Raw genomic sequence first — 27,909 nt, forward strand, 5'->3', positions numbered from 1 at the left:
CCTCAGAGACCTTCTGCCTGCTTCCCAAGATACACAAACAGGGGAACCCAGGCAGACCCATCCTATTTGGCCAAGTCACTCTTACTGAAGCAATATTGGGACTCATAGGAACCATCTTCAAACCACTCAGTGCACAAAGGGCTAACTTCCTCCACAACAGAACCGACTTCTTCCACAAACTCTGCAACGTTAACAACCTCCCATGGATGTCACTTCACTATCCACCAACATCCCTCACAATGACGACATAGCTGCCTGCCCCAAATATTTACAAGACAATGGACAGCCCTCAGATATCCACCACAAACACATCATCAAACTCATCCATTTCATCCTCACCCATAATAATTTTATGTTCAACAGCAAACGCTTTATCCAAACCATGGGAACAGCCTACTAGGACGGCTCCCCAATATGCCAACCTCTTCATGGGCCAGCTTGAAGAATTTCTGGACAAAGGCACCACCAAACCTTTGAAATGCATGGGATACATCAATGATATTTTCATCCTCTGGACAGACGACTTAAACTCCCTCCTAGATTTCCACCACAACTTCAACACCACCATCCATTTATTAATCTCTCTCTGGAACACTCCCACACTAGCATCAACTTCCTGGACACCGTGATCAGTGTCAGCAATGGATCCTTCAGCAGGGCCACCCGGGGGGGGGGGGGGGACGACAAGTGGGGCAATTTGCCCCAGGCCCCGCAGGGGCCTCCATAAGAATATAGTATTGCAACTTTTTTTTAATGGAAGGGCCCCCCGAAATTGCTTTGCCCTGGGCCCCCTGAATCCTCTGGGCAGCCCTGCCCTTCAGATAACAATATACAAGGGACCCTGGATCAGCACACTTAACTTCACGGATCCAGTAACTATCCCAAGCACACCAAGAAATCTTCTATCTACAGCCAGGCGCTCGGATACCACAGAACATGTTCCGAAGAGAGAGTCCAGGATATGCACCTTAACACTCTTAAAACCGCCGTCACCAAACAAGGACACTCCACCAGAAAAGTAGATCACATTGTGGAACAGTCCACACAAATACCCTGAGAGAACCTGCTTCAATACAGAAATAAAACCCCTTCTAACTGCACACCACTAGTTGTCACCTACCACTGCACACTGGAACCCATATGGGTTATCATCAAATGACTACAATTCAAACTTGATGGGGACCCCATCTTAAAAAAAATCTTTCCTGGACCCCCTCTTCTGGCCTTTAAACAACCCCCCCACACGCACCTCTCCAAGCTCATCATCTGAAGCAAGCTCAACACAGACTAGGACACACCAACTCAAAGTGGCACCAGAGCCTGCCAGAGCAACAGATGCAAAACCTGCAAACATATCTCCACTGATATAATGATCAGTGCCCACCACAAAGTGGGTGAAACCAGACCATCAATACACTCTCGAATGAACTCCCACAGGAAAGACAAAAACACCATATTACCTGTGAGTGAAGACTTTTCACAAAGGGATTGCTCCGTATCTGATCTCTCAGTCATTCTCAAAGGAAACCTGCACAACACTTGCAAAAGACAAGCCTGGGAGCTTAAATTCATAACTTTGCTAGACACTGAAAATCATGGTCTGAATGAAGACATAGGATTTAGACATATGATTGCAGGAGTGTGAACGGGCCACTTCGCCTTGAGGGGACCTTTTAGAATATGTGCTCACTACTTTTACACTTAACTCTCTGTTTGTTCTTGTATTTAGCTGTGATACTCTCCCTATCTTTCCCAGACCTGAAGAAGAGCTCTATGTAGCTCAGAAGCTCATCTCTTTCACCATCAGAAGTTGGTCCAATAAAAGATATTACCTCGCCCGCCTTGTCTCTCTAATATCCTGGCCGACCACGGCTACATCAACGCTACCTACAAATAATAATGCAAACATTTCCCATTTTGCCCATGTCTGGGTAATTTGTGCACCCTTCATCACCCCCTGAAGCTGCCAGAGGGCAGTGCTGGGATGGCCCAAAACCCAAACCAAATGCATCTGAGGAAGGTATAAACATGCCTGCCCCACAATATACCTCCTGTGCATTATTAGTGTTTATGGCATGCATCTAAAGCGCTTGGCGCTGTGCAAAGTATAAAGGAAGCAGCAGTCCCTACTCCAAGGAGCTTCTGTTTTAATTTGATTAGATGGTGTAGTCCGGATGCAGAATATACCAGGCACTCTACAGCATGGTGTACACTGCAAGCAATGCAGATAGGGTGCAATACCACAGTGTCCCAGGGGGAGAGAAATTTTCCTCAGCTGCAGGTTATATTCTTGATGATGAATGTTGTTGTTATTTGTGTCTCTTTTATCCTGGCTACGGTAACTTCCAGTGCTGTGTGCCTAATCTTCTTTCAGATCTTAGCTGTTTGCTTTAATAGTGTCTTACAGCAGAGAGTTCCACAGCCATCATTACATGTTGCAGTAGGAGTTTCTCCTTGTATCCAATTGAAGTAGAAAGCGATAGGCATTGCTTTCTGCTGCAGGACAGCTGCCGTTCTGTGTGTTTGGGTTGATTAAGCATGATCTGGGACACACCATGCACTTTCTATCTCTCTTTTCTCTGTGTTCTCACGTGCAGGTTTTACTCTGGTCCTCGCTTAATTTCCCTTACTCTGACCCAGAGTAAAAGTGAGCAGTTTGTGCTTTGGGTATGGAAAGATGTGTAATGGGGACAAAAGCTCCTGAGTTTGGGGTGCAACGCCTTCTCCCCGACTCCAAACCTTGTGTCCTGTGACTTTGGTGGACTTTCTAGGTGGAACAGACCTTGCAAGTATCTTGTTCTGCTTTACCATCCTGAGGCTGCAAACATTTGACTCTGAGAGCAAAAGCCAGTGAGCTTTATGCAGCACCAGGACACCATCCTGCTCTCCTGATGCCAGTGGTACTCTTGTCTTTGACTTGGATGGGAGCAGCCTAAGGTGATCACGGTGAAACCTGTGCTAGCAGTTAGGGAGTCATGGTTCCTTGTCCTAACAGCCAGGAGACTCTCCTCCCTAGAAATGGGCCTGGATCAAAATCCTGGATCCAGACTCCTCCAGACTTTGAAGGTTCAGTTTTGGCCCAGCCCTTTTCTACTCCACAGTGAATCAGACTATAGTATTCAGCCCCTTGTTATAATGGCTAGGAAAGTAGCAGTCACATACATTTCCCTGTGAAAGAGGAGGGGGGAAAAACCAAACAATGATCCTGATTGTGTGTTCCTCCATTGTCACTCTTGGGCAAGGGACAGACGGGGGCTTAAGGTGACTTTAAGCCTTCTTTGAATTCTCTGCCTTTTGTGGCTGTGCAGGGCCCTGCCTGGTGTAAATCAGAATAATCTCAGGGCTGCTCTAACTCAGTGGTTCTCAACTAGGGGTACACGTGCCTGTGGGGGTACACAGAGGCCTTCCAGGGGGTACAGCAACTCATCCTAGACATTTGCCTAGTTTTACAACAGGCTACATAAAAAGCACTAGCAAAGTCGGTACAAACTAAAATGTCATTCAGACAGTCACTTGTTTGTTCAGCTCTAGATACTGCACACTGAAATGCAAGTACAATATTTATATTCCGACCAATTTATTGTATAATTATATGGTAAAAAGGAGAGAGGCAGCAATGTTTCAGTAATAGTAGCTGTGACACTCTTGTGTGTTTGTTTCTGATTTTGTAAGCGAGTAGTTTTTAAGTGAGGTGAAAGTTGGGGGTACGCAAGACAAATCATCTTCCTGAAAGGGGTACAGTAGCCTGGAAAGGTTGAGAACCTCTGCTCTAAATTATCCTCTGCTTCCCATAGCCCCTACGGGCCCCAGGAAGCTAAGTGTAGCCATAGAGCACTGCACTCTGGCCTTGCACTGATCCAACCCCTATGCTGGGGTGCAGTGCTGGTATAGACCCCTTACACCACACAGGGATTCTCAGGGAGCTGTTTCTGCCCCCTTTAAGGCCCCTTGCTGCTGCCAGAGCGGCCTAAAGGGGGTGTCATGCAAGTGAGAATCTGCCCAATGATTTGAAAAATACCTTGGGAGTCTATCCCTCTAGCTGCCCCAAGGCTAGAAAGGCAGAGTTCAGCTGTGTAGTGCCTGGGCTGGCCAGGGCAACACATCCTTCTGAACGGAGCCCGGCAGGTCCTGTTCGCTTGCCTTTTTGTGGTTTTCCCCCTAGGCTCCTGTGAAAGGCACAGCCCCATGCTGAGGCACGTTGGGAGAAAGCAAACAAGGCGTTTAACTCCTCCATGGTGTTGGGCAGATGACAGCATGTGTGAGATTTTTTTAATGGACTTTTGTGTATGGGGTGTAACAGACAGCGTAATTGCTGTGTGTGAGTATATGGATCAAGGACATGTGGGGCGTGATTCTGCCCGGTGCTGAGTGCCGCCTGTCAGGCGCTGTGCACACTCAACATCCTGCAGGGGCTCAGCACCTAGCTGGATTGGCCAGGCCTGAAACATTTCAGCAATGTATTTGCTCCTGTGCTCAACCTTTGCACTGGAAGATTCTAGTTCCTGCTCCTCAGGGGGTTTCTCCGGGTGTTTAAATTCGGTTCAGTTTAACCCCTGCCATGATCTACTTGAGCACAGGTGTGCTGCCCTGGGTTTGCTCCAAGGAGTACAGTGGTGAAACTAACCTAATGCTGTCTGAGAACTTCCCCCAGCCTGCCACTATTAACTCTCCCCCCAAGAGGGTTGGTGGGTGAAACAGTGATTAGATCACAGGGCTGGGAGTCAAATCCTGCCTTTGCTACAGGCTTTCTGGTTTCTGTGTGACGGTGTGCAAGGCACTGTATCTCTGTGCTTTGATAGCCCTGTCTGCAAAATGGGGATAATACTAAAATGGGCATGAGCTGCCATGTTTAGGAGAGCTGGGTGGGAAACCGTTTTCCTGGCCTGGGAATATTTTCAAGAGTCTTGCCCATCTCAAATTGGGATGGAAAGTTGAAATCTCAAATAGTCACAAACTGAAAAACTGGTTGGTTGGTTTGTTTGGGTCAATCAAAATGTTTGTTCCTATTTTTTCGTTTTAAAACTTTTTTTAGTCTAATTAGGTTTAATTTCAAAACATAAACCTGTTTTCCACTGGACAGCTTGGGAAGCAGCTTGGGGAAGCATTGACAGTTTGGTGAATGGTTTTGGTCTTGGTAAATTGGCATTTTTCGATGCAAAACCATTTTGCAAAAATATTCCCAGCCAGCTCTAATGCTCAGCTCTGGATTGCAAATCCCCGGAGGTTGAGGAGTGGTTTGGATCTCTTAATAGCTCACGAGGCTCCTTTGCAACCTAATTAACAAATTAATGAAAGCATTCTGAAATCCTTGGATAAAAGCTGCTGCGGGCTAACAGTGTTTCTATCAGTAACCCTGGTAAACCACCACATTGTGGGGGAATGTAGGAAAACACCAACGTAACTCCAGGTCTGCATAGGAGGCAGCAACACAGACCTCTGGTCTGGACTCATTCCCTGGCCATCTCCCTTAGAGTGGTATTTGGGCCCGGACTTAAACCCAGTAGCCACCGTGAGGGTAGGATAGAGCCACCCCAGAGTCCCATTCTAGTGATACAGCATCACAAGGGTTCCTTGGCACAGGATATGCCATTAGCAAACAGACCTGTGAAATGAGACATGAAACCTGGCCTCCCTCCAGAGGCACAGAGAACTATGCCCTGTGCCTGTTGGTTTGTCACTCCCAGGTAAATAAATACATGCTCAACAGCAACTCGGGACGGGCGCCAAGAGTGGAAAATGATTTTCTTCTGTCTAAAGTTTCTGGGCTGCTCTTTCAGGAGCAATTAAGGAGATTGAGGCCTGTGATCTCTTCCTTCTCCAGCCCCTTCTGATCCTGATAAAAAATGCAGCCTCTGAGGCTGTTTCCCATAGGTAAGACCTCGCTTTTCGATTCACAAAGCACGAAGTAGGGTGTCTGGATCATTCCGTGGTCCCTTCCGTCGCAAAAAAACCTCTCAAGACTGACCAGCATAGGTGAACAATCTGGGAGGCTGTAATGCATCTATCTATGGCAGAGGATAGGTAATGTTGTCAGATAATTCACACATTTGGAGAGGCAGGGTTAGAGCCCTTGAACTTTGGCTCCCGACACACAGGCCTTTACCCAATGAGCTTAAAGAGCATTTTTGTAGCTACTGGTACCAGTAGTAAGTCTGTTATTCTCTCTGTGAGTATTCACTAGAGGGCAGCATTGCACTTACTCACACTAAGCATTTTACATGACTTTGTCACACTTTGACACCCACTAAAAGAGTAATAAGCTCCCACAGCTTCTGTGTCCAGGTGTCCTTCCTGCACGGTATACCCAACTGAAGAGAGATGTTGCTGCACTTCCTGGACCGAATGCTCAGTCACTCAGAATCCTGGGGGACTTCCTAGTGAATTCAGAGAACAGTTGAAGTGATCGTCTTAACTGTTGTTTTTCTAGTTTTACTGCCAGTTTCTCTTGTTCTTTATTCCAAATACAACAGGGGGGAAGAACCCAATTGTTTAGAACATTCCACATATGGTCTTCGTTAATATTCTAGGGACTGCAGCTCTCAAGATTTGGGCTGGATTCTGCTGTTGGTTTCACCAGAGTAAATTCTGCGTGACTCCACATAATAGAAAGGAGTTATTCTAGATTGTGCTGCTGTAAACGAAATCACAATCTCCTCTTTGGTGTTTGACTTGGCTCAGCATGTGTGCAGACTATGTGTTGGTGTAGCCAGAAGAGGTAGTAACTGTGTGCAGATAGGACCTGTTTGAGGCAAGTGTCAAAGTTTTAAGTAACTGAACCTGTATTCCCTGTCCGTGGTCCACCAAGGGCACCAGCTTAAAGGTTTCCATTTCCCAGCTGTCACCTCTCCTGGGCAGAGACCTGCGTCTTCCCTCCCTCCTGACTGGGGTTTTTCCAGGCTGCACAGTTCCCTCCCTACTCTGTGATATCCCTAGCAAGCCAGACTGGCTAAAAGTCCAGCATCTGCACATTGCTTTCCCAGTGCATTGCCTACAGTATAAGTTACCACATAGCTCTTGCTAAGCAAGCACATTTATTCTTAAGGTGAAAACATCACAGAGGAAACATATTAAAAACAATAAAAGAAGCTGCATACATGCTAATGGGCTTAGCAGAGGTCACCCCAGCTCCAGCCTCAGGCTTCAGTCAGTGTCAGTCATTCAAACCCCACAACTGAGTTTTCCCCGTGGTTACAGATTCATAACTGTCTCAGATTCAGTACCAGAATAAGCAGAACAGTTCAGCCATTTCTTTATACAGCTTGGGTCTTTGATCTTGTCTCCAGAACCAGATAGTCAGCAGACAATGACCCTGTCTTGAGGGTGTCCCTTCCAAAGGCAGGCTTTGTGCATAATCAGAGTAAGGGAATTTGCATTCACTTCCCCTGAGGTATTCCCCAGGAAATCCACTTAACAGTTATTGTCCCAGAGTCCATTCTTGCCTTGCACATTTTCAATATGGTCCTTTGAACTCTCAGGTCTCACATTACATCTCCCACCTAGACAGGTCACCTACAGTCCCGGCTCATGTTAGTACAGAAACTTTGCATTTAATTCAATGTATCCCAAAGAGAGTTAAACTTAATTCAGTAAGGTCTCCCCAAGGAAATGCAGGAAATTGCCGTATCTGTCACAGTATGTACCTGGACTATCACTGCAGAACACCCAGGTTGAAAATCTTACCAGTTTGTGTAGTAATTTCTGATGAGAGCAATAGATCTGAAAGTTGGGGAGCAGGTTAAACCACTGAATCATCTCTCCAGTGACTCTCAACTTTTCCAGACAACTGTATCATTTTGGGGAGTCCAATTTGTCTTGCATGCCCCCAAGTTTCACCTCAATTAAAACCTGCTTTCTTAGAAAATCAGGCATGAAAATACAAAAGTGTCACAGTACACTAGTACTGAAAAATTGCTGACTTGCTCATTTTTACCATATTATAAAATAAATCAGTTGGAATATAAATATTGTACTTGCATTTCAGTGTATAGTATATAGAGCCGTATAAACAAGCCATTGTCTGTATGAAATTTTAGTTTATACTGACTTTGCTAGTGCTTTTTATGTAGCCTGTTGTAAAACTAGGTGAATCTCTAGATGAGTTGATGTACGCCTGGAAGACCTCTATATACCCCCAGGGATACGTGTAACTCTGGCTGAGGACCATTCCTCTGTACTTATCAGATGTGAAGCTGAGGCCCAGATACTCAGCTGGTGTAAACTGACTTTCACCAGCTGAGGGTATGGCCTCTGGAAATGGAATGTAGTGCCCTTGACTCATTGCAAGACCAGGGTCTTCGCTCAGACCTGAAATGGGGACAGTGTCCCTACAGGCTTTGAACGTGACTAGCCTTATTGCCCAGCCACAGACGTAGGTCTCCATGGGGGATGTGCCACTAACTGAACTGAGCATGCCCTTATAATGACACACTGTAACCCTTTGGCCTTCTGTCATTCTAGACTGTCTCTTCAAAGTATGTCCCATGAACCGCTACTCCGCCCAGAAGCAATACTGGAAGGCCAAGCAAACCAAGCAGGACAAGGACAAGATTGCTGATGTCGTGCTGCTACAGAAACTCCAGGTGAGGAGAGCTTGGCCAGTGAGTGCCGGTGAAATTCCAGGCGACAATCCTCGCAGTAGGTCGTGAAGTTGTTAGAGGTACTGGCCGAGGACTTGCCAACCTTTCCCCCAACACAAGACCTGACACATTATCTTTGCCTGTGGCAGGCTCCTGGGAGGACAGAGCCCTCTCTTGGAAATCTCTGTAGCTGTGGGCACACGTCTCTTCACACTTCTACCTGTTCCTGTCTAGCAACCTCCTCCTGCGATGTTCCATCATCAGCATGGACCTCGCTCCCTTGAGCTAGAACAGTAACTCCATTAGGTGGTAGCAGTAGTAGGCTCTTATGTATCTTATATCTGTAAAATGGAGTTATCGATATTTACCTGGGTTTGTAAAGCACTTCACAATCTACAAATGACATGCTAGGTAAGAGCTGAGTATGATTATTATATGGTCCAGGTACTAGAGGGGGACGTATAACACAGGTTGAACTGGTAGGTTATACTTTCATGAGACACCCTTCGTGCAGACTCTTGTGTACTGCTGCTCCCTTCCCAGTAATGAGATAAACTAGCCTTGGATCTTCTGTGGCTTTCATTGCATGTCAGCTTCTCCACCCTTGGCAGAAAGGGATGCCCCGGAACTGTGACCTTGCCATGCCAGAGCCGCTCTTTGACAGTGGAATCGGGGAACCGATGACAAGTTTATTGCTTCCACTGCCGTTAAAAATATCTTGGGCCAAATTCACTACTCTACTGGTCTGTGCAGCTCCAGAGGCTTCTGTGAAATGTCACCCACTAAAGCCAGTGAGGAGTTTGGCCCAATAGCTTATATCTTTCCAGGTAATTTTCTGCCAAGGTAGAACACTGTTCTGGGAGCCACCGAGCCATGCCCGTAACAGAGGAGAGTCATAGATTTTAAGGCAGAAAGGGACCATGGTGATAATCTAGTCTGACCTCCTGCATAACACAGGCTAGAGAATAGAACAGGCCACTGTATACGAGGGAGACTGTGTTTGTATCAGTTACAGGCTTATACTGATCCTGATTTCTTAGATTGCTCACACACAACCCCTACATACTTCTTGGAAAAAATACAAAATGGCTGCCCTGCTGTTTGTCTGACTGAGATGGGCGTGTTCAGGGGGACAGGCCTATAGGTCAAGAAGTTTCCAGTTTCTCATGGAATCTAGACAGTGCCACAGCAACGGCCTTTGAGTGGGAGTGCCCTGCTGAAGTCACAAAAACTTTAGAAGTCTGGTAGCTACGTGAGCTTACCAGCTCTTCCAAGCTAAGGAGTGTCAGGGCAGGACAGCATTCTCCAGGGGAAGTCCAAGAGAGAAGTGGTACTAGGTGATTCGGTAGCTGGCAATCTTCCCTCTTATTGTGTCGTGCTGCTCTGCACTGTTAAATACCTGCCTCCTTCCACCCTAGTGGTGGGCGATAGACTTACTTTCAGGAGGTTGGATAGTGGCAAGTCTGCAGGAGATCAGAGACATCATCCTGTTCGGGATCCTTGCAACTGGAGTTATCCACTTCACTTCTCTGGGTTCATGTCTCTGCATTTCGCTTCTCTGGACTTGCTCCTCTTTAAGTCAATGGCAAAAACGCTGTTGATTCAGCAGGCAAAGGATGGGGTGACGTGACTGCAAATCCAGATAGCCATTATGGAAACGTAAGAAGGATGATTAATAAAATGACTCGCTGTCTTTAAGTGAGACTTAAACTAGTGCAAGATAGATGGAGCGAATGGGCTGAACCACTGAGAGAACCTTAGTGACCGCAGGTCCACTTACCGCAGTCCATGGGTGGCAGGGACTGCCCTTGAAATATAGCAGTGCCGTCTTAGATACATAAGGTTGCCCCACAGTATTAGGATCAAAGCAACCTGGGAAATACTGCAAATAGGACTAACCCAAAACCCAGTGAAGTCAGACTGCTGTTGACTTTGGATAAGGCCCATACTAAGCATTGTCGGTTGTCTTAGATGATTAAAAGATTTTTAACACCAGAAGGGACCATTAGATCATCTAGTCTGACCTCCTGTGTAACACAGGCCAGAGAATTTCACCCAGTTACCCCTGTATTGAACCTATAACTTGTGTTTCACTAAAACATGTCTTCCAGAAAGGCATCCGCTCTTGATCTGAAGACATCAAGAGATGATCACTTTGTTCTTCCTCATCTGTGCTGATAACATTATCTTGTGAATAGACACCCTCTCTTTTCCTGTGTAGGTTAGAAAACATCTTCTAATATCAACAAATGTGCTTGCCGTTAATGAAATCAAATTAGCAACTGAATATAGTGAGAGCATTGGCAGAGTGTGTGTTGGCGGGTGGGGTGGGGAGATGTCCTCTGTTAAATGTTTCTGATTTGAGTCCTCATCTCATTAGTACTGAAGAACTTATACAACTTCTTGCTCCTCCCTTTCTGCCCTCTCAGCAGTGTGTGTGTGTGTTTGTGTGTGTGTGTGTACGTGTACACACCATTTTAAATTTGTAAGCCAGTAGGTAGCCCGTGGACTAGGAAGGAATTTTATGCAATGTACTACCCACACTGGCCCCAGGTTGAAGCCCCTTGTAGATACCAAGACGGAGCTGGTATTCAAGGTTGTATTTATCCATGTCCCCAGCTAGTTTTAAACCATCTTTCAACCAGAGGAAATAATTTCCTGAAATAGTAGCACCCAGAAATAAAGAGCGGAAATCCAGGCCTGGCGTTTTGTCTGCAGCGGTCTGAAATGTGCTTAGTTTAGTTGCCAGATGTAGGGGCCTTTTGTGCCTCTTTTGATGGAGGTTTTTGATATTTATAAGTGTCTCACTTTGCTGGTAGCAACTAGAGTCATGAGGCACAGACAGGTGCTATGCACGATTTCCCTTCTGCAGCTGTGCTGATGCTCCCCCATCCTGCCCTGCAGCTCCCTGCTATTCCAGTCCCACTATCTCCCTCCCCTGAGCGAAGACTTGTCATGTCCCTACTGATACCCCCCCAAGAAGAGTCTGTCAGAGCTTGCCTACACTTAAAACGCTACAGCTGTGCCAATGCAGCCCTTCAGTGTAGACACTACTTCTCGTCGGCGTAGCTAATCTTCTTCCTCGAGGGGCAGGAGCTAGGTTGATGGAAGAATTCTTCCATCAACCTAGTGCTCCCTACACAGGGACTTGGGTTGGCTTAACTACACTGCTCGAGGTGTGTGTGTGGATTTTTCACAACCCTGACCAAAGTCGTTAAATCGACCTTATTGTCTCATGTTGACCAGGCTTCAGTCTCACCTGGTGGTTTTGTGACATGGACAAATACTTTGTAAGAAACCAGTTGAGAGCATCAACTCCTTTCCCATCTGGGAGCTCTTTGCATTGGAGACACACTGGAGCCAGACCCCCAGATCTGAACAGCCTGGGCTTCATGGGGGGGATTGGAAATTGGATTTAGTGCCACACGGTGCTGCAGACAGTGAGCTCTCAGAAGCAGCGCTGGTGCAATGGGTCGTAACTTTTTCTATTTCTTGCATCCCTGGACCTGTTTCAATGGGTTGCTCTTTTCCAAGCTGCCTGTAAATCCACCCTGGGGGCTGCTGGGTGTGGTCAGCTGCTTATTTTCCTTACAGTTCCTTTTTGCAACGCTGGTTTCTGCCGAGCTTTGGGGTCCCTTCCAAGCTGGGTGTGCTGAGGCTCCCGCTCCCCTGTTGCTGGAGTGGAAACAGAGGCAAATGTTTATCCAAGATTCCGAGGGATTAGTGATTAATTAAAGAAAAGTAGCAGCAATGTTTTAAAGAGCTTTTAATTGTCAGTGAAGCATACTGAAAGCAGCAGCGTCTGCCAAGGCCGATTTGCAGTTGTGGCCCTGCCTGCTTGGGCAGTTGTTTTCAACTTTTGCTTTTAAGGGACTAACTCATGGTTAATTGTTTTAAACTGTTTCTTTAAAGGGATTGACTCATGGCAAGGGAGGTTTCTAGCCCTGGATCTTCTGTCTGTTCCATTCTCAGCAGCTTGGGGCTCCTTTTCCCCTTCCCACAGCTTCCTTCCTGTCCTTTGCCAGGAGTGTACTGATGTGAACTGCAGTCTCAGTAGCATTCATTTCCCCTCTCCCCTGAATGACCCGGGGAGAAGGTGGAGACCCACTGGGCTGACGGTGTTGTGCAGTCTGGTTTAGGAATAGAAGAGTAGATGGGAAAGGCAGAGGTTCTCCCATCCCCCTTACTCTGCTGCAGTTGCAGGATTTCAATTGAGTGTGTCTTGAACCCAATGAGCCACTCGCAAAATCACCCCGTAGCAATCCACGGCTACCCAGAATTTTATGGACGTTGGCTGTGAGTCATCTGAATAGACTTCATAGCCATATATTAGGGACCTTTTACTCCCCAAAACACTGGCTGTAAGCGTAGCCTCTGCTAGAACAATCTTGGCTGACTGGTATCCTTAGGGCACACGTAGGTCTTGTAAGCTGCACTGGGCCGGACAGTTTGACAGCCTGGCATTCAATCCCGGACAGATGCTGCTGATGTAGTTGGACCCCGATACTCCCTGTATAAATATGCCCTGTGGGAGAATTCATTCCTCGCTCCATATATTCAACGGCAACAACTTTCCTGTTTAACACGCCATGCAGAGGCATGGATAACACAAGTGGTTTTGGAGAGAGAGGCTGGCTGGCCTGTTGCAAGGCATCTCAGAGCAGTTGGCCACTCCAGAATCTCTCTCCAAGCTTCCTGGTTACTCCATGGCCATCTCTTTCTCCAGCTGGCGAGTCAGAATGTGCAGCCTCCTGTGTGCAGTAACCGCCAGTGTTTCGAGGAGAGCTGGCCCTGGTAACTGCTAGGGACCTCCCGAGTCCTGGGGCTTCCCTGCACCAGCAAGATTTCAAGTAGAGGCAGTTTACACAGTCCTGTGCAAAGTCATGCGCTCCCTTGTTTTCATGTTCACAGTAAGACCTGGGGCCAACCTGCCCAGAAGACTGGGGCCAACTTTTTTCCAAGGTGCCCTCTGATTTAGGGTGCATCGGTTTCTGGGTGTCCAGTTGGAGTCTCCTAGGCTGTGATTCTCAGAGCTGCTGAGAACCCTTCTCAGAGTGGCCAGAGCAGCTCTGCTTGTTGTCTCTTGTCGAGCACTCAGACACCAAGGCAGCCCGAATCCCAGGCTGCTTTATGAAATGTGGCCCCAAGCCTGGGAGCTTGCCCATGGCTGTGGAGGGGGAGGGGATCCAAAAATAGATCGCAAAGCCTGCCTTCCCCTGTAGCTGGTGTGAAGATGCCCTTGTTACCCCATGCTCCTCCCCCACACACCCTGATGGGAGGCGGCTGCGGCTCACCGAGCCCTGCTCTATGTTTTGCGGACAGCATGCGGCGCAGATGGAGCAGAAGCAGAACGATACGGAGAATAAGAAGGTGCACGGGGATGTAGTGAAGTACGGCAGCGTCATCCAGGTATGGGCCACAAGTGCTCCCCTCCCTTGGGCTCACCATCGCCCGCAGCTCTAAGCTGTAGTCGCGGCGGTGGCCTCTTATCTGCTCCCAGGACATCCACGGATAGGGACTGCAGCCACCTACACAGCTGCCTGGTTGCTTCTCCTGTGAACTCAAGTGTTTGTTTTAGTAGGAGCATCTAGGCAATAGCTAATGGAGGGTACGTCCGCACTGCAGGGAAACACCTGCGGCTGGCTCTGAGACCCCAGGAGGGGGAGGGTCCCAGAGCCTGGGCCTCCAGCCGAAGCCCCAAACATCAAGCCAGCAGCCCCAGAGTTACCTGGCCTCAAGTATGAGAGCAGAGGGGTCTACACGGGCAATAAGGGAAGGGACGGGGCTCTGTCTCAGACCAGTAGAGCATCTGAGCAGTAAATCATCGGTATCTAGATTCAGTCCCCAGCTGGGGTGTAGCTAAAAATGGGTCCATTCCCTGCCTGTTGGTCAATGCAAAGAGGTTTGGATGGCTGGTGGTGAATTGCTAAGACCCTGCAGGCTGTGGGTTAGCGGATGGGCGCACTGGGATGTGACGAAGCACTGGAGTAAATTCTCACCCATCGATGGGCTCCATTGAATGAGCAGCTGGAAATGCATCCCTTTGAATGCAGGGGGCCCTATGCAGTGCTGCGGCTTCTATAACAGCAGCCCAGTCTGGCCTGCTTGCATGGGAAGTGAAGGTGCAGGCGACTATTAACAGACAAGGAAAACAATTGCTTTGGCTGCCGAAGGAGCATACAATGCCTTGGCCCTGCACCCACGGGACCTTGTATTCGTTTGTCACCTGGCAGTTACCTTTGTTTGAGGGTTGCTGCTGGCAGGTTAGATTTTGGGGTACAACTACTCAGCTTCATAAGACCTGAAAGCCTCAGGCCACCCCGTAACTTGGGCGGCCACACAGAACCAAGGCAGCGAGCCAGGCTGGAGGACTAGGCAAAAGCCAAAGGCAATGTGGGCAGACCAGGCCTTCTTTGTGCAGTGTCCTTTGTGGTGGTGAAGAGACGGGCTCTGCAATAGTGAACATAAAGGAGGAGGCTGCTGGACATAGACAGACCCTGTGGGTCTCTCTCCCTCCCAGCCTGTGCTGCCTGGCTTCACCATGCAGTGTTTCCTTAATTCCCTGCCTGGGCTAAGGTGCCCTAGAAGGGACTGGGGATGCCACTGTATTTGGCTTTCCAGCTTCTCCACATGAAGAGTAATAAGTACCTGACGGTGAACAAACGTCTCCCCGCCCTGCTGGAGAAGAATGCCATGAGGGTGACACTGGATGCTATGGGCAATGAGGGCTCCTGGCTCTTCATCCAGCCCTTTTGGAAACTAAGGAGCAATGGAGATAATGTGAGTATGGTGAGGAGGTGAAAACCAAGGTGGGAAGGCTCTGGGGGGCGTGTTGTACTCTGTGTTCTGTGAGGCAGCTGGGGAAACTGAGGCAGTGAGTAAGTGGTCAGTGGCAGAGCCAGGGATAGAATCCAGGAGTCCTGACTCCCAGTCTCCAGCCCTGACCACTGGACCATGCTCCCGCCTGCTGCTTCAGCTCAGGTTCACTACATGACCGGGGGGGCATGATGTCAGGTGGGTGGTAGTGGAGCTATTCAGTGTCCTCTAGGATTTGGGGGCTCGACTGTCACTCTCAAGCAGATGAGGGTGAGGCAGAGGGGACATGCCCTGTTCCTCAGCCCTCTCACACCTTCCCAAAGGCCAGCCTGTTTGTGCAACAATGCTGATGGTGTATTCCCAGATAGGGAGAGTCTCTTTTCTGCATCCCAGTTGCAGATCCCTGTGAGTAGAGAGAGGCTCGCAGAATAAAGGCGATGAGAGGTGGTGGAGGATCCCGAGGGCAGCAGGACCATGCTTAAGGGCCAGAATTCCGCATCAGCAACCATGAAAGAGACATGTAGGCAGCATGCCCAGGGCTTATCCCTCTGCAGAGTCCCCATATTCATGCTCTCACTCCTACCCTCACCTCTAATTCTCCTCCCCAGGTAGTCGTGGGAGACAAAGTGATCCTGAACCCTGTGAATGCCGGGCAGCCACTGCACGCCAGCAACTACGAGCTCGCTGACAATGCTGGCTGCAAAGAGGTACCAAGAACAGGGAGGCGGGAAGGGTTCGAGTCCACTGTAGGGACTCGGTGGGAGGGCTAGTAATCACAATGCTCATGTCTGGATCTGTACTTCTTTAGCACTTGTTTGGAACCAATCTGTTTCGTTTCAGGTCCGTCTCTAGCATCTCGATCTCTCTGTCTTTTTTCACAGGTGAACTCGGTCAATTGCAACACCAGCTGGAAAATCAACCTGTTCATGCAGTTCCGGGACCACATGGAGGAAGTGCTTAAAGGGGTAACGAACGAGCATCTGTTCTTCACGCCAGGGGTGCTGGATAGGGATTCCATTGTGCCAGGCGCTGTACAAACACGGTGGGAGAGACGGCCCAGCCCCTGTGACTCCCGATCTGAATTTCTTTGCCAGTCTGTACCAACACAGGGAGTAGCACACTGCTCCTTTAAGAGGGAAAACCTGCACTTTCACCCATCCCACTACCTAGTGAAGTGGAAGGAGGAAATGGTGTGGGGCAGTAGGGCGTCTGGATGCATTGCCCTGCTGAGCATGCCACCAGTATAAGCTTGAGGCTGCCTGAATCCCAAAGATTCTCTGTGGGACAACAGCCCTGCAAGAAGGCAGTTGAGCCTGATTGGCCCATGAGTGCATATATTGTCTCTGAAACTTAGGGAAGGATGTCCACAGAACCGTGTGTCTCGTGGGTACCTCCCTCGTAACCTCCTTTCTGTGTCCCTGCTTGGCAGGGGGATGTGGTGAGGCTGTTCCATGCTGAGCAGGAGAAGTTTCTCACCTGCGACGAGTACAAGGCCAAAATCCATGTCTTCCTCCGCACCACCCTGAGGCAATCTGCCACATCTGCCACCAGCTCCAATGCCCTATGGGAAGTCGAGGTGAGCCCCGGGGGAGCACCTTTGTGGAAGAGCGTGTTGGCTCGCTCTCTCTCTAGTGGCTGGTGCGCACAGAGGATAACAGCCTACTACTGCCAACAGCTGATGGCAGCTCAAGTGGTAGAGGAGAAGGGTGTTTTTTTTTGGTGCAGACAGTCCCAGCTTCCAGGCCTGCTGGTGACCCAGGCTGGGGTAGATTCAGGCTGCAGTCTGGCAGCTGAAGCTGAGTTCACGCTTTCATAGCAGATGCTTTGACAGAATGAATGGCTGTTTCTGTATGTTTTGGGCCTAGACACTCAGCCTGGGCTGATCGTAAAATGCTGCCCCTTAGCAAGGCTGCCATAGCACCGGTGGCTGCAGCGCTGCCCACTGAAAAGGGGCAGTTAATCGCTGCATAGCGCTAACGATAGGCCCAAAGCAGAGCCCGGGATCTACCACCATGAACAACTAGAGGGTTCAGATGGTTCCTGTTCCCTGCTGGAAGCCGTGTCTGCTCTGGGGTGTACCTGTCCCAGCCGCCTCACCTGACCCACCACAGAGCTGTCCTAGTTATTTCGGCTCTGAGCACCTCACTCTCTTTCCTGCATTTCCCCTCACAACGCCCCTGTGAGGCAGGGCAGGGCTGTTATCCCCATTTTACAGGCGGGGAACTGAGGCACAAAGAGGCTCAGTGACTTCCCAAGGTCTGTGGCAGAGCAGCGAATTCAGTGTGGTCTCCCAAGTCCCAGGCTAGCGCCCTAATCCCTGGATTCTCCTTCCTCTCTCGGCGTGCCTTTCAGGTGGTCCATCACGATCCCTGCCGAGGTGGAGCTGGGCACTGGAATGGCCTGTACCGCTTCAAGCATCTCGCTACTGGGAACTACCTGGCTGCAGAGGTAAGAGCGGCAGAGGGGGCTGGATGGAGAGGGCCCACTCCTGCTGCCTTTGAGGTCTTGCCATCCCTTGCAAAGGGACTGCAATCTTGCCTGTAATGCAGAGCAGAGACTGCTCTCTGGAGGGCCACATTCTGCGTGGGGGCCCTGCACATTTTCCTTGGGGCTGAAGCTCACCTTAATCCAGTTTATAGGGTGCTTTGAGAACTTTTTGCCTGGGAGGCTCCTTGTCCTTGCTGACGGGAGGGTCCTTAGCTCCGTCTCAGTTCCTCCTGGCTTATAGGAGGCAGAAATTCCAAAGTTTGGACCAGGGCCATGAACAACATTGCTGTTTGCCCATTTGCCCAGCAGAAAGCCCCCAGAGCTGGCGCTCACTTGTCAAACTTGCTCTTCACGTTTTCCCTTTCTGCTTGGCCTGCTGTCCTTTATTTGCTCATCCCGGGCCAAGCTTTACTGTCAATCCTTTCACCACAACCCCATTGCTTTGATGAAAAGGAATTTGGCCAGCTGTGCTTAACTCTTTTCTGACTCCTGACCAAATTCAGCTCTTGCTCGTCCTCCAGGGCATTCACAGATTTCAGGGCCAGAATGATCATCTACTCCAGTGGTTTTCAACCTTTTAAACTTTGTAAACCACAAAAAAAATTCAAATGGAGGTGCTGACCCTTTTGGAAATCTAAGATGGAGTCTGTGGATCCCCACCGATCTAGACTGACCTCCATAACACAGGTCAGAACATTTTGTCCACCCATTCCTGCCTCAAGGTCATGTGGTGCGGTGAAGGCTAGAACCTATATTTTAGAGCAAGACATCCAAGAAAGATTTATCTGGCATGTCTCCGTTGAGGTCAGCGGAAGAAAGACCAGGTGACAAACCGGCTGCTTGGAATTTGAAAGGGTCAGAGTCAGCAGCCCAACTTTTGTGTTTATATAGTTATTTATTTAATATTTCGTTCACTTTTTAGGAAAACCCAGGTTACAAAGGAGATGCCGCCGATCCCAAGGCTGGACCCATGGTGAGCTCTGAGCTGTGTTTTGCTTGGCTAGTGACTGAGTTGCTGCTGGTCTCTGGGCCTGGAAGTAATTTCCGTGCTCATCCACTGAGACTCTCACGCAGGGAATTGGCACCATAACAGAACAGGCCATTGGCCCAGTTAGGGACAGAGCAGGTGCAGTTAGATTCCAGGGAACAGCAGCACCTGGTACTCAGGGTGACACTGGAGGGGAATTGTGCTCTGATGGATGTGATGCTCATGGCAATGCTGGAAGGGTGCCTTGCTCAGTGTACCTGCTCCACGAGGCATCTCCGTGTAGCACAGTGGCCGAATGTCCCGAGTGCACCCCTTGCAGGTATTATTACATTTGGTTGGAATCTAACTGCCTGGAGGGTTCGCACCATAGGCGCTGACTCCGTGGGTGCTCCAGGGCTGGAGCACCCACGGGGAAAAATTAGCAGGTGCTCCGCATCCACTGGCAGCCAAGCTCCCTCCGCCCCTGCCTCGCCTCCTCCCCATCCCGAGTGTGCCGCATCCCCACTCCTCCCCCTCCCCAGCCGCCTAACAGCTGTTTGGTGACACTTAGGACTTTCCGTGAGGAAGGGCGAGGAGCAGGGACAAAGGCACACTCAGGGGAGGAGGTGGAGAAGAGGCAGGGCAGGGGCGGACACTTGGGAGAAGGGGGTGGAATGGGGGCAGGGTGAGGGCAGTGCAGGGGCGGGGTCAGGGGCAGAGATGGGTCAAGCACCCACCAGGCAAAGGGGAAGTCGGCGCCTATGGTTCGCACAGCCCAGAGCGTGCTAGAAGGGTGTGCAGATGAGGTGGTGGTAGAAGAGAGACGACTTCCTAGCCCTGTGGCGGGGGGTTCTTTTACCCCATTTATCAAGTACTTTTGGGAAGCCATAGAAGTGGATTTGGTCCTATAGATCCACTGGTGCATGCCAATCCTCTCCTTATGTGTGTGTGAGACTGTTTTCGTGCTGTGAGGCCAGCCCAGTTTCTTGGAAGCTTCTGCTGTGTCTTGAGACTGACTCATCTTCCCCCTAGAGCACGTGTGCATGGGGGAGCTTGGTACCACATCCAACCGCTTGGTATCATGCTCAACAGCTGCTTCCCTTTGTGCAGGGTGGGACCATTCGCTCCAGCCGGAGGAAAACAGGGGAGAAGATCAAATACCGGCTGGTGGCCGTGCCCCATGGGAATGATATCGCCTCCCTCTTTGAGTTGGACCCAACCACTCTGCAGAAGACGGATTCCTTCGTCCCTCGGTACGTGGGGACGCCCGGGTCCACTGTGAAACCTCACTGATTCAGTCGAATTCATGGCCTGGTGGGAATTCAGAGCTAATTCGCCAGTTGGGCACAGTCTCATGGAGGCTGGGCTGCTTCAGGAGGGGGGAAGATTTGGGGTCAAGGAAGGGAGCATGGAGTAGCCGTCACACAAGCTGAAAGCCTAGCACTGAAACCTGGTCCACTCTTGACTGGGGAACCTCTAAGGAAAAGTGTAAATGGCCCTGTTCTCGCTGAGTCGGTGCTGAGCCAGCTCACTGGTGGGAGCTGCATGGCTGGAGCTGCTGTGTGTTGGAAAAGCAGTAGCGCGACCATGGAGTCCTGGCCCGATTCCGTGACTATGTCGACTCCCCTAATTCCCCTGCAGGAATTGCATTGTTTCTCTCCTGCCCCAAATTGTGTTCTATAGGCTTGCTGGTGCAGAATGACTGTAGTGTCCCACCCCAGAGGTGGCTGCATTTCAGCACGGGGAAGTTTGACGTGATTCCCATCTACGCATCTGGAAAGTGCTTCCAGGCCTTTCTGGATGGAAAGAGTGATAGGAACGGAACCTTCATTGTACCAATTTCAGGAACTCCTATGTGAGGCTGCGCCACCTCTGTACGAACACTTGGATCCAGAGCACTGACGTGCCCATTGACATCGATGAAGAAAGACCCATTCGTCTCATGGTACGTCCCACGCTTGTTCACAGCTTGGCTGCAGGGTCTTATGAGCTCTTAGAATTCAGAGTTCGTGTCCCTGTAGGTTCTTGATCATCATCAGGAGGACCAAAGCAACTCAGAACCCGACCAAAGAAACCTAGAGTCCAACCAAAGCAACCTAGAACTCAACTTAGCTGTCCAAAGCAATAGCTGATAGTAGGCATGAGGTAGGGAGAGGGTAGGGTGAGTCATTCATCTCACCATGGATGGAGTAAATGTGCTGTGGTGGTGGTAGATAGCAGTGTGTGTTTGTGTGTGGGTGAGTGGTGGGGAGGGGTGTACCCAGAGCCCAGCGTTGTAGTGGATAAAGCGTTGAGAAGGTGTCCATGGATATCTGACCCTGCTGCAGATGCTCTTGCTGGAGCCAAAGTGAGTTGTGGTGAGGGGAGACACTGGGTTCTCTCTTTCAGCTCGGCACCTGCCCCACCAAGGAAGACAAAGAAGCTTTTGCCATTGTTTCTGTGCCAGTGTCAGAAATCCGAGACCTGGATTTTGCCAATGATGCCAGCTCCATGCTGGCCAACGTGGTGGAGAAGATGAACGACGGCTTCATCAGCCAGAATGACCGCAGGTAACAAACCCAGTCCTGCTCCTGACCATTGGCCAAGCAAAGCCAGGCCCACGCTCAGCTCAAAGGCACCTCTGTCTGTCTGTCTGTCTGTAACATGGTGACTTTTGAACATTGCATCCAATGAGTCTCAGGGAGCATCGGAGGCTCCAGTGTGCTGAGCCCTGTGGATTTTGGTGAAACCCAGAAAAGCCTGATTTCCACTCAGATCAGTGTTTGGTCATGTCGCCTCCCAGATGGCTGTGGGAGGGGAGCAGAGTCACTCTGGTGCAGGGATGAGGCAATGAGCACAGAGTTAGAGGGTAGAGTTAGGGTGCCAGAGATCTTCCTCTGCCTGCAGTACCAAATGGACACTCTGGGGGCCTGACTTTGGTGGAAACTTTGCTGCTGGAAGCCTCTTGCCTCTCCAAGCCAGTTAGCTGGGTCCTCCAGGGAGGCTCCCTAGTCTCCATTCCAATTGAGATCACCCCCGGCAAGGTGTCTCAGCCCCCAACACTGGCCAGCCCCCCCCAGTCAGGCTTCTTGCCCTCAGCTGATCCTGTCACCCCTACTGTGGCCAGGCCTTTCGTACCCCAACCCCTATATCATGACCAAATGGTCACTCAGGATGCAGAAGGGATGTGGTGGGGGGTGGGTGAGGGGCCTAGTTGGATATCCAGCCTACAGTAAGCAATGAAACATGCAGTCCTACTAGCTAGAGTGCAGCCTGCCCTCTGGTGCCGGGTGGCAGCAGGCAGGGTCTATGGGCTGGGCCGTGTCCCTGTTACTCATGGCATAGCATGGCTCTCAACCTAGAGCTTCCCTGCCGATAGCCTGATTCCAAGCCTGCTTCTCCCCAGGGGCGCAGCAAGGAAATCAGATTGTGTCGGGCCTGTGCCACCCCCTCCTTTGCAACAAGAGAAATAAATTAGGAACTGGGAGATGGCCCTGTGATAGCACGGGGTTAGTTAATCGCGGTGTTATTTATAGGTGGGTGGGTTCTTGACATTTCCTAAGCAAAACACAGCAATACGGTGACGCAGACGGATTGAGCCACTTTCCCTTTGCCACCCCTCCGCCAGGAGACAAGCTGAACCCCTTGGACTACGGTGCGCCAGAGACTTGGCTGAAGGGCTATGTTTTGTGGAAGAGAACCAGGGTCCTGACCACTCGTGATGATCAAACTCATGACTATTCACAAAGGGAAGGATATTAGCCCTGCTATCCAAGCCAAATTCTTTATGTACTTTAGTTTGAATACACATGAGAACATAAGAACAGCCATACTGGGTCAGACCAATGGTCCATCTAACCCAGTATCCCATCTTCTGACATTGGCCAACACCAGGTGTTTCAGAGAGAATGAACAGAACAGGCCATCATCAAAGGATACATCCCCTGTCGTCCACTCCCAGCCTCTGGCAGTCAGAGGCTAAGGACACCCAGAGCATAGGGTTGCATCGCTGACCATCTTGGCTAATAGCCATTGATGAATCTATCTTCTATGAACTTATCTAATTCTTTTTCTGGTTCTACACAATTACAAGGAGTCTAAACCCTCATGCTTCAGGGCATAAATCAAGCTCTAAGAGGTCAGGGAATAACTTCTCCATGGATGTTATGGGGTTTAAATTCTCTCCTGCACAGAGGCCCAATACACATTCTATACACTGTGTAAGTTGCTCAGAACCCAACTTGGGTCTCATTTGTTTTGTATGAACCACCCAACATTTGGGGGTAGTTTGGAGATTAAGAGTGGTTCTAGGTTGTTCTCTGGTTATTAACCCTCCCATTGCTGAGGTCCCAGGTGGCGTGGATGCACCCGCTGCCGATAATGATGTTGCGGGCTGCCCACTTTGCAGGTTTGTGATCCAGCTGCTGGAGGACCTAGTGTTTTTCGTCAGTGACGTTCCCAACAACGGGCAGAATGTGTTGGACATCATGGTGACCAAACCCAACCGGGAGAGGCAGAAACTCATGCGGGAGCAGAACATCCTGAAACAGGTGAGCAGGACGGGACAGGAGGGACACGTAGGGACACGGATTTGGGTTTGAACCAAAGTGATTTAGTCACTGAACCCTCACTGAGCCGTGGGGAAAACATGCGCTGGGGAGCAGGAATTTGGGGACAGGCTGGTCAGAGAGACACTGGAGAATTGCAGACTGTGTCTGTTCAGCCAGCTTGTATTCTTCAGGGCATTTTTAAGTAATTATTGTTAGAAGTTATTCATAGTTGTGGGTGGGGGCAAAGCTAGTCAGTTGAAAGGTCATTAAAATAGGGTGCTCTTAGAAATTGGCTAGAGGGCAGTCATCCTTGGTGCTGGTGTCATGCAAGCTGTCCTCTTCCATCACGGATGCCAATCAGTCCTGACCTGCAGCTCCCCACGACTATCAGTCTTGTGTCCCACACGCAGCTCTGCTGACACTCATCAAACTTGACTGGCAGCCCCTACTCTTATTCAAGCCTTGGGTTCCTTTGGAGCCCAATGCAATGTAGGGTGCTTTTTTGATATCACACAATCTCCATGCAGACCTTAGATGGTCCAACTCATTCTGCTTGTGATCAGAGTTGAGGTCTCCAGAGGGGACCCACTGCATCCCTTGAACTACCGTGGATGGGGCCTTCCCCAGCCTTGAGTTTGCAGCAGTGGGGGTTTAACCAAGCTCTGCCTGCAGGCACTCCCTTATCTCACCCCCTAGGTAACGAGCACCATAGAAATGCCTGTGACTAAACGCAGAGGACTGAGCTGCAGCTCCGAAAGCAGAGAAGGATTCTGCAGAGGGCAGCTTGGAATCTGACTCCCTCAGGCTTCCCTCTTTTGTGTTCAATTAGATCTTTGGGATCCTGAAAGCTCCATTCAATGAAAAAGGAGGGGAAGGCCCCCTGGTGCGGCTGGAGGAACTCTCGGATCAGAAGAACGCTCCCTATCAGTACATGTTCCGCCTCTGCTACCGGGTGCTGCGGCACTCCCAGGAGGACTATCGCAAGAACCAGGTGGGTCCATGTGGCAGGGTGGCCCGGTCGTCCTGCCTGCAGCTCCTGGCCCTATGTGGTACATTGTCATCTGTGTTGCGGTAGCACCTTGAGGCCCTAATTGGGGACTGTGGCACCATTGTGCTAGGCTCTGTACGTCCATATCACAAAAAAGGAGCAAGCCAGGAACCCGCTCTCCAGGAACCCACTTGCACGGGTTGCTGATTTGGCTAGCAAGCTGTGGGCTTTAGGATTCCCGTGCACTCTTGCTGCTCTAGCAGAATCACCCATACAGATAATTTCCTATCTTCCCACTGGAGTTGTCAGCTACTTGGGCCATGAAGTGACAGAGTTTCCAGGCCCCTGGCCTCCTCACCACATACCAGCTCTGCTGTCTCCAAGGCAGGCAGGAACCTTGTCCTCTCTCTCTCTGGAGCTTGGATCTTCCTCTTGGCCACCATTTAACACTGACTGTGATGGAGAACCCCTGGGCGGGGATCCTTCTCTCCACAGCTGGCCAGATAGTGAGTAGGGCCTATTGGGTGAAGCTCTTGAAGGAGATAGGTGCCGGAAGCAGGGAGTGCCCTGAGGAAATGGTTCACGGAGATCTGAGAGGAGGAGGCAGCAGTCAGATCTGGATGGAGTGTGGGACCCGAGCCCACTGCCAGCGCACACCCAACCATAATCAGCCAGTGGGGAACCTGGATGCTTTCTCCAGAGGCTGATTCTGCGGGCGCTGTGTCTCTGCATTGGTGTCAGAGCACCCCAGTTGGTGTCAGAGCAGCGATTCCAGATGTAGCTCACTCTACTTGTCGCTCACGCTGGGGGTGTATTTTTGGGTCACCATTGGCACCCAGTGCTAGTCCTGGCCCTCCCTGTCCCCTGCCAGCTGCTCTGCCCCTCCCCCCACCTGATCTGTGCCCCTCCCCTCCAGGAACATATTGCCAAGCAGTTTGGCATGATGCAGTCCCAGATTGGCTACGACATCCTGGCAGAGGACACCATCACCGCCCTCCTGCACAACAACCGCAAGCTGCTGGAGAAGCACATCACCAAGACTGAGGTGGAGACCTTCGTCAGCCTGGTGCGCAAGAACCGAGAACCCAGGTGCGTGCTGTGCAATCTGGCCACTGTGTCACAGTCTGTGTGCACTGAGCAATGGACCCCTGAGGTCCGCCAGCCACAACCCTGTATGGAAGTCTGGGGAACCTCTAATTTTCCTGTTCAATTTCTCCCTCCCCCTGTGCGCTGGTGTTTGAAGACTGTAGTGTCCAACCAGCTGAATGTTGCTCTATTGCAGCCGTAAGGTTGCTGGCCAGCAGAGAGTCTGCTTGTGAACGGGGTGGTATGTTTGGTGTATGGATAGTAGGGACTAGCAGTGCCCTGGAAAGGGAGTTATGCAGGAAACACGAGGAATCCAGAGACTAGGGTAGTGGAGGGAGTAGCAGGCCTTGCAAAGTGGCCTATGCTAGAAGGGGATGGAGGGATCAGAGAGGCTAGCAGAGTCCTGCGGGGGCAGAACTCCAGAGGCCGGGGGTATCGGGGGGGTGGAAGCACCTTCCAGGGTGTTCGTGGTGTAAGACGGCAGATATCTCCTGGGAGGATTGCAGCGGCTGGCAGTGCCCTGCTGGGTGGCTTATGCTGTCAGGGGATGGGACACTGGATGCTGCAGTTCTTGGCGATGTAAAAGCAGCGCTGTGCCGAATGGGAGCAGAGTCATGAGGCCTGGGGAGGTGGAGACTCGGACAAAGGGCAAGTGCCCAAGGCAAGATTGCACTGAGCCTGCTGCTTACGCAGGAGGACCCTTCCGGGTGTGAATACCAGAGCAGGATTTCTCACCAGTGGGGAACGTGTGCTCTCCAAGCCTCAAAGACCTATCCCATGCCTCAAGCCAACAGCTCCATAAGGTCTGCAACCCCGGTCCAGGTTCATGCAAAGACAATAGCTTAGAGAGAGAGGCCAGAGCATCCCCGGGGAGCACCCTTCCCCTTCAAGCCAACTCACCCCCCCCCCCCCCATCTGACAGTGAGCTGTGGCTCTCTTGTGCTTGCCTCAGGTTTTTAGATTACCTCTCGGACCTGTGTGTGTCCAACCACATCGCCATCCCCGTCACCCAGGAGCTGATCTGCAAGTGTGTGCTGGACCCCAAGAACAGCGACATCCTAATTAAAACAGAGTGAGTATCTCAGGGGCCGCTCGGCTCTGAGTGCTGGACGCTTCCCAACCCCTCCATGGGGGACTGTAGCGTGTGTGGAGTGGGGAGAGTCACAGGACCTGCCCCCCATCAATCCATAGGGTGGAATGAGACTTCAGGGCCAGTTAACCCTCCGCCCCTGTTAATCTTCAGGGCCAGCACCTCAACTGGTGGAAATTAGCATCGTTCCATTGATTTCAGGGGGGTAGAGAAAGGATGAACTGGTGATGAAGGCCTTGGCCAGGGACTCAGGAGTCTGGGTTCCATTCCTTGGGCACATCATTGACTCTCTCTCTGCCCCAATTCCCCATCTGTCCAGTGAGGAAGGATGGGCCAGTCGCCAGGATACTCAATCCAGGCTCAGTTCCCTGTTCTACCACTGACGCCCTGCTTGACCTCGGATACCTCACTTAGTCTACCCAGTGCCGCAATTGCCCTTCTGTAGAATGGGGAGAATAGCCCTGCCCAGTCTCACAGCGAGGTTGTGAGGATGAACCCATTAGCGATGGTGAGTGTCTCAGATACTACAGTGATGGAGCCCACATATAGAGGGATGGATCTGGGCCATTGTTCCGGGGAGCCTCCTGAAATTGGCACCTAAGACGCAGTATAAAGTATCAGTTTTCTTCCGCTTGCCCATGCCACAATTCCCAGCATCTGGGCTCAGCATCAGTCTGGGACAGGAGGATTCTCTGGACTCAGCCTTCTGCTCCCTTGGTTCTGCTCCCTGGTCAGCAGTCTAGAAGAGGATCTTCCCCGCCTGTGATTTCCAATGAGTTTTCTTTCCTTGGTGGTTATTCCTCTGCCCCATGTGAGATGGGAGGTAGTGAGGTCAAATGGTCCGAACACAGACCCAGGGAGTCTGGAATCCTGACTCCTTGTGTGACTTTGGGCGAGTCCCGTTGCCTTGCCGTGCCTCCATTTTTCCATCCATACAATGGGGAGTAAAGAGCCCTGTTGAACATGGTGGTGTGCTTATAGGCTGAGGCCAGTGAAGGAGATGTCCCAGACCCACGAATATCTGAGCATTGAGTACTCAGAGGAGGAGGTCTGGCTGACCTGGAGTGACAAGAACAATGACCGCCATGAGAAAAGCATCCGGCAGCTGGCACAGGAGGCGCGGGCGGGCAACGCTCATGATGAGAACGTCCTGAGTTACTACAGGTAACACTGTGCGGCCTCCCCAACCCTCCTGGGGATCTGACGGGGACAGCGTGAGGATTGGAGTAAATCCACTGCTGGCTGAGCTGGGCTGTTAGGGGGAGTTCACCAGGGACTGGAACCCAGCATCAAGGGAACCGATGCTGGGCTCTGTGAGTGCCGTCCCCACCCCCTCCATGTCTCCATATGCTCAGCCGCTCCTGGGCCAG

General features: G+C 50.6%; 1 protein-coding gene across 2 annotated transcripts in view; it reads left to right on the forward strand.

The window, feature by feature from the left end:
• ITPR3 (inositol 1,4,5-trisphosphate receptor type 3) overlaps nt 1–27,909 on the forward strand; it is an 84,620-nt gene that overhangs the window by 20,867 nt on the left and 35,844 nt on the right. Inside the window, exons 3-18 of one of the 2 annotated variants that reach the window (XM_032768604.2) lie at nt 8,458–8,579; nt 13,899–13,985; nt 15,198–15,356; nt 16,001–16,099; nt 16,274–16,357; nt 16,822–16,968; nt 17,745–17,840; nt 18,802–18,852; nt 19,957–20,099; nt 20,692–20,791; nt 21,235–21,395; nt 23,234–23,375; nt 24,205–24,366; nt 25,280–25,452; nt 26,402–26,521; nt 27,521–27,703. In XM_032768604.2, coding sequence (XP_032624495.1) covers nt 8,458–8,579; nt 13,899–13,985; nt 15,198–15,356; nt 16,001–16,099; nt 16,274–16,357; nt 16,822–16,968; nt 17,745–17,840; nt 18,802–18,852; nt 19,957–20,099; nt 20,692–20,791; nt 21,235–21,395; nt 23,234–23,375; nt 24,205–24,366; nt 25,280–25,452; nt 26,402–26,521; nt 27,521–27,703 — 2,029 coding nt within the window. The remainder of the gene's footprint in view (nt 1–8,457; nt 8,580–13,898; nt 13,986–15,197; nt 15,357–16,000; nt 16,100–16,273; nt 16,358–16,821; nt 16,969–17,744; nt 17,841–18,801; nt 18,853–19,956; nt 20,100–20,691; nt 20,792–21,234; nt 21,396–23,233; nt 23,376–24,204; nt 24,367–25,279; nt 25,453–26,401; nt 26,522–27,520; nt 27,704–27,909) is intronic. The other variant, XM_032768613.2, reaches the window with a different exon arrangement.

The sequence above is a fragment of the Chelonoidis abingdonii genome, chromosome 4, assembly GCF_003597395.2.
Source record: "Chelonoidis abingdonii isolate Lonesome George chromosome 4, CheloAbing_2.0, whole genome shotgun sequence".
Taxonomy (NCBI): Eukaryota; Metazoa; Chordata; order Testudines; family Testudinidae; genus Chelonoidis; species Chelonoidis abingdonii.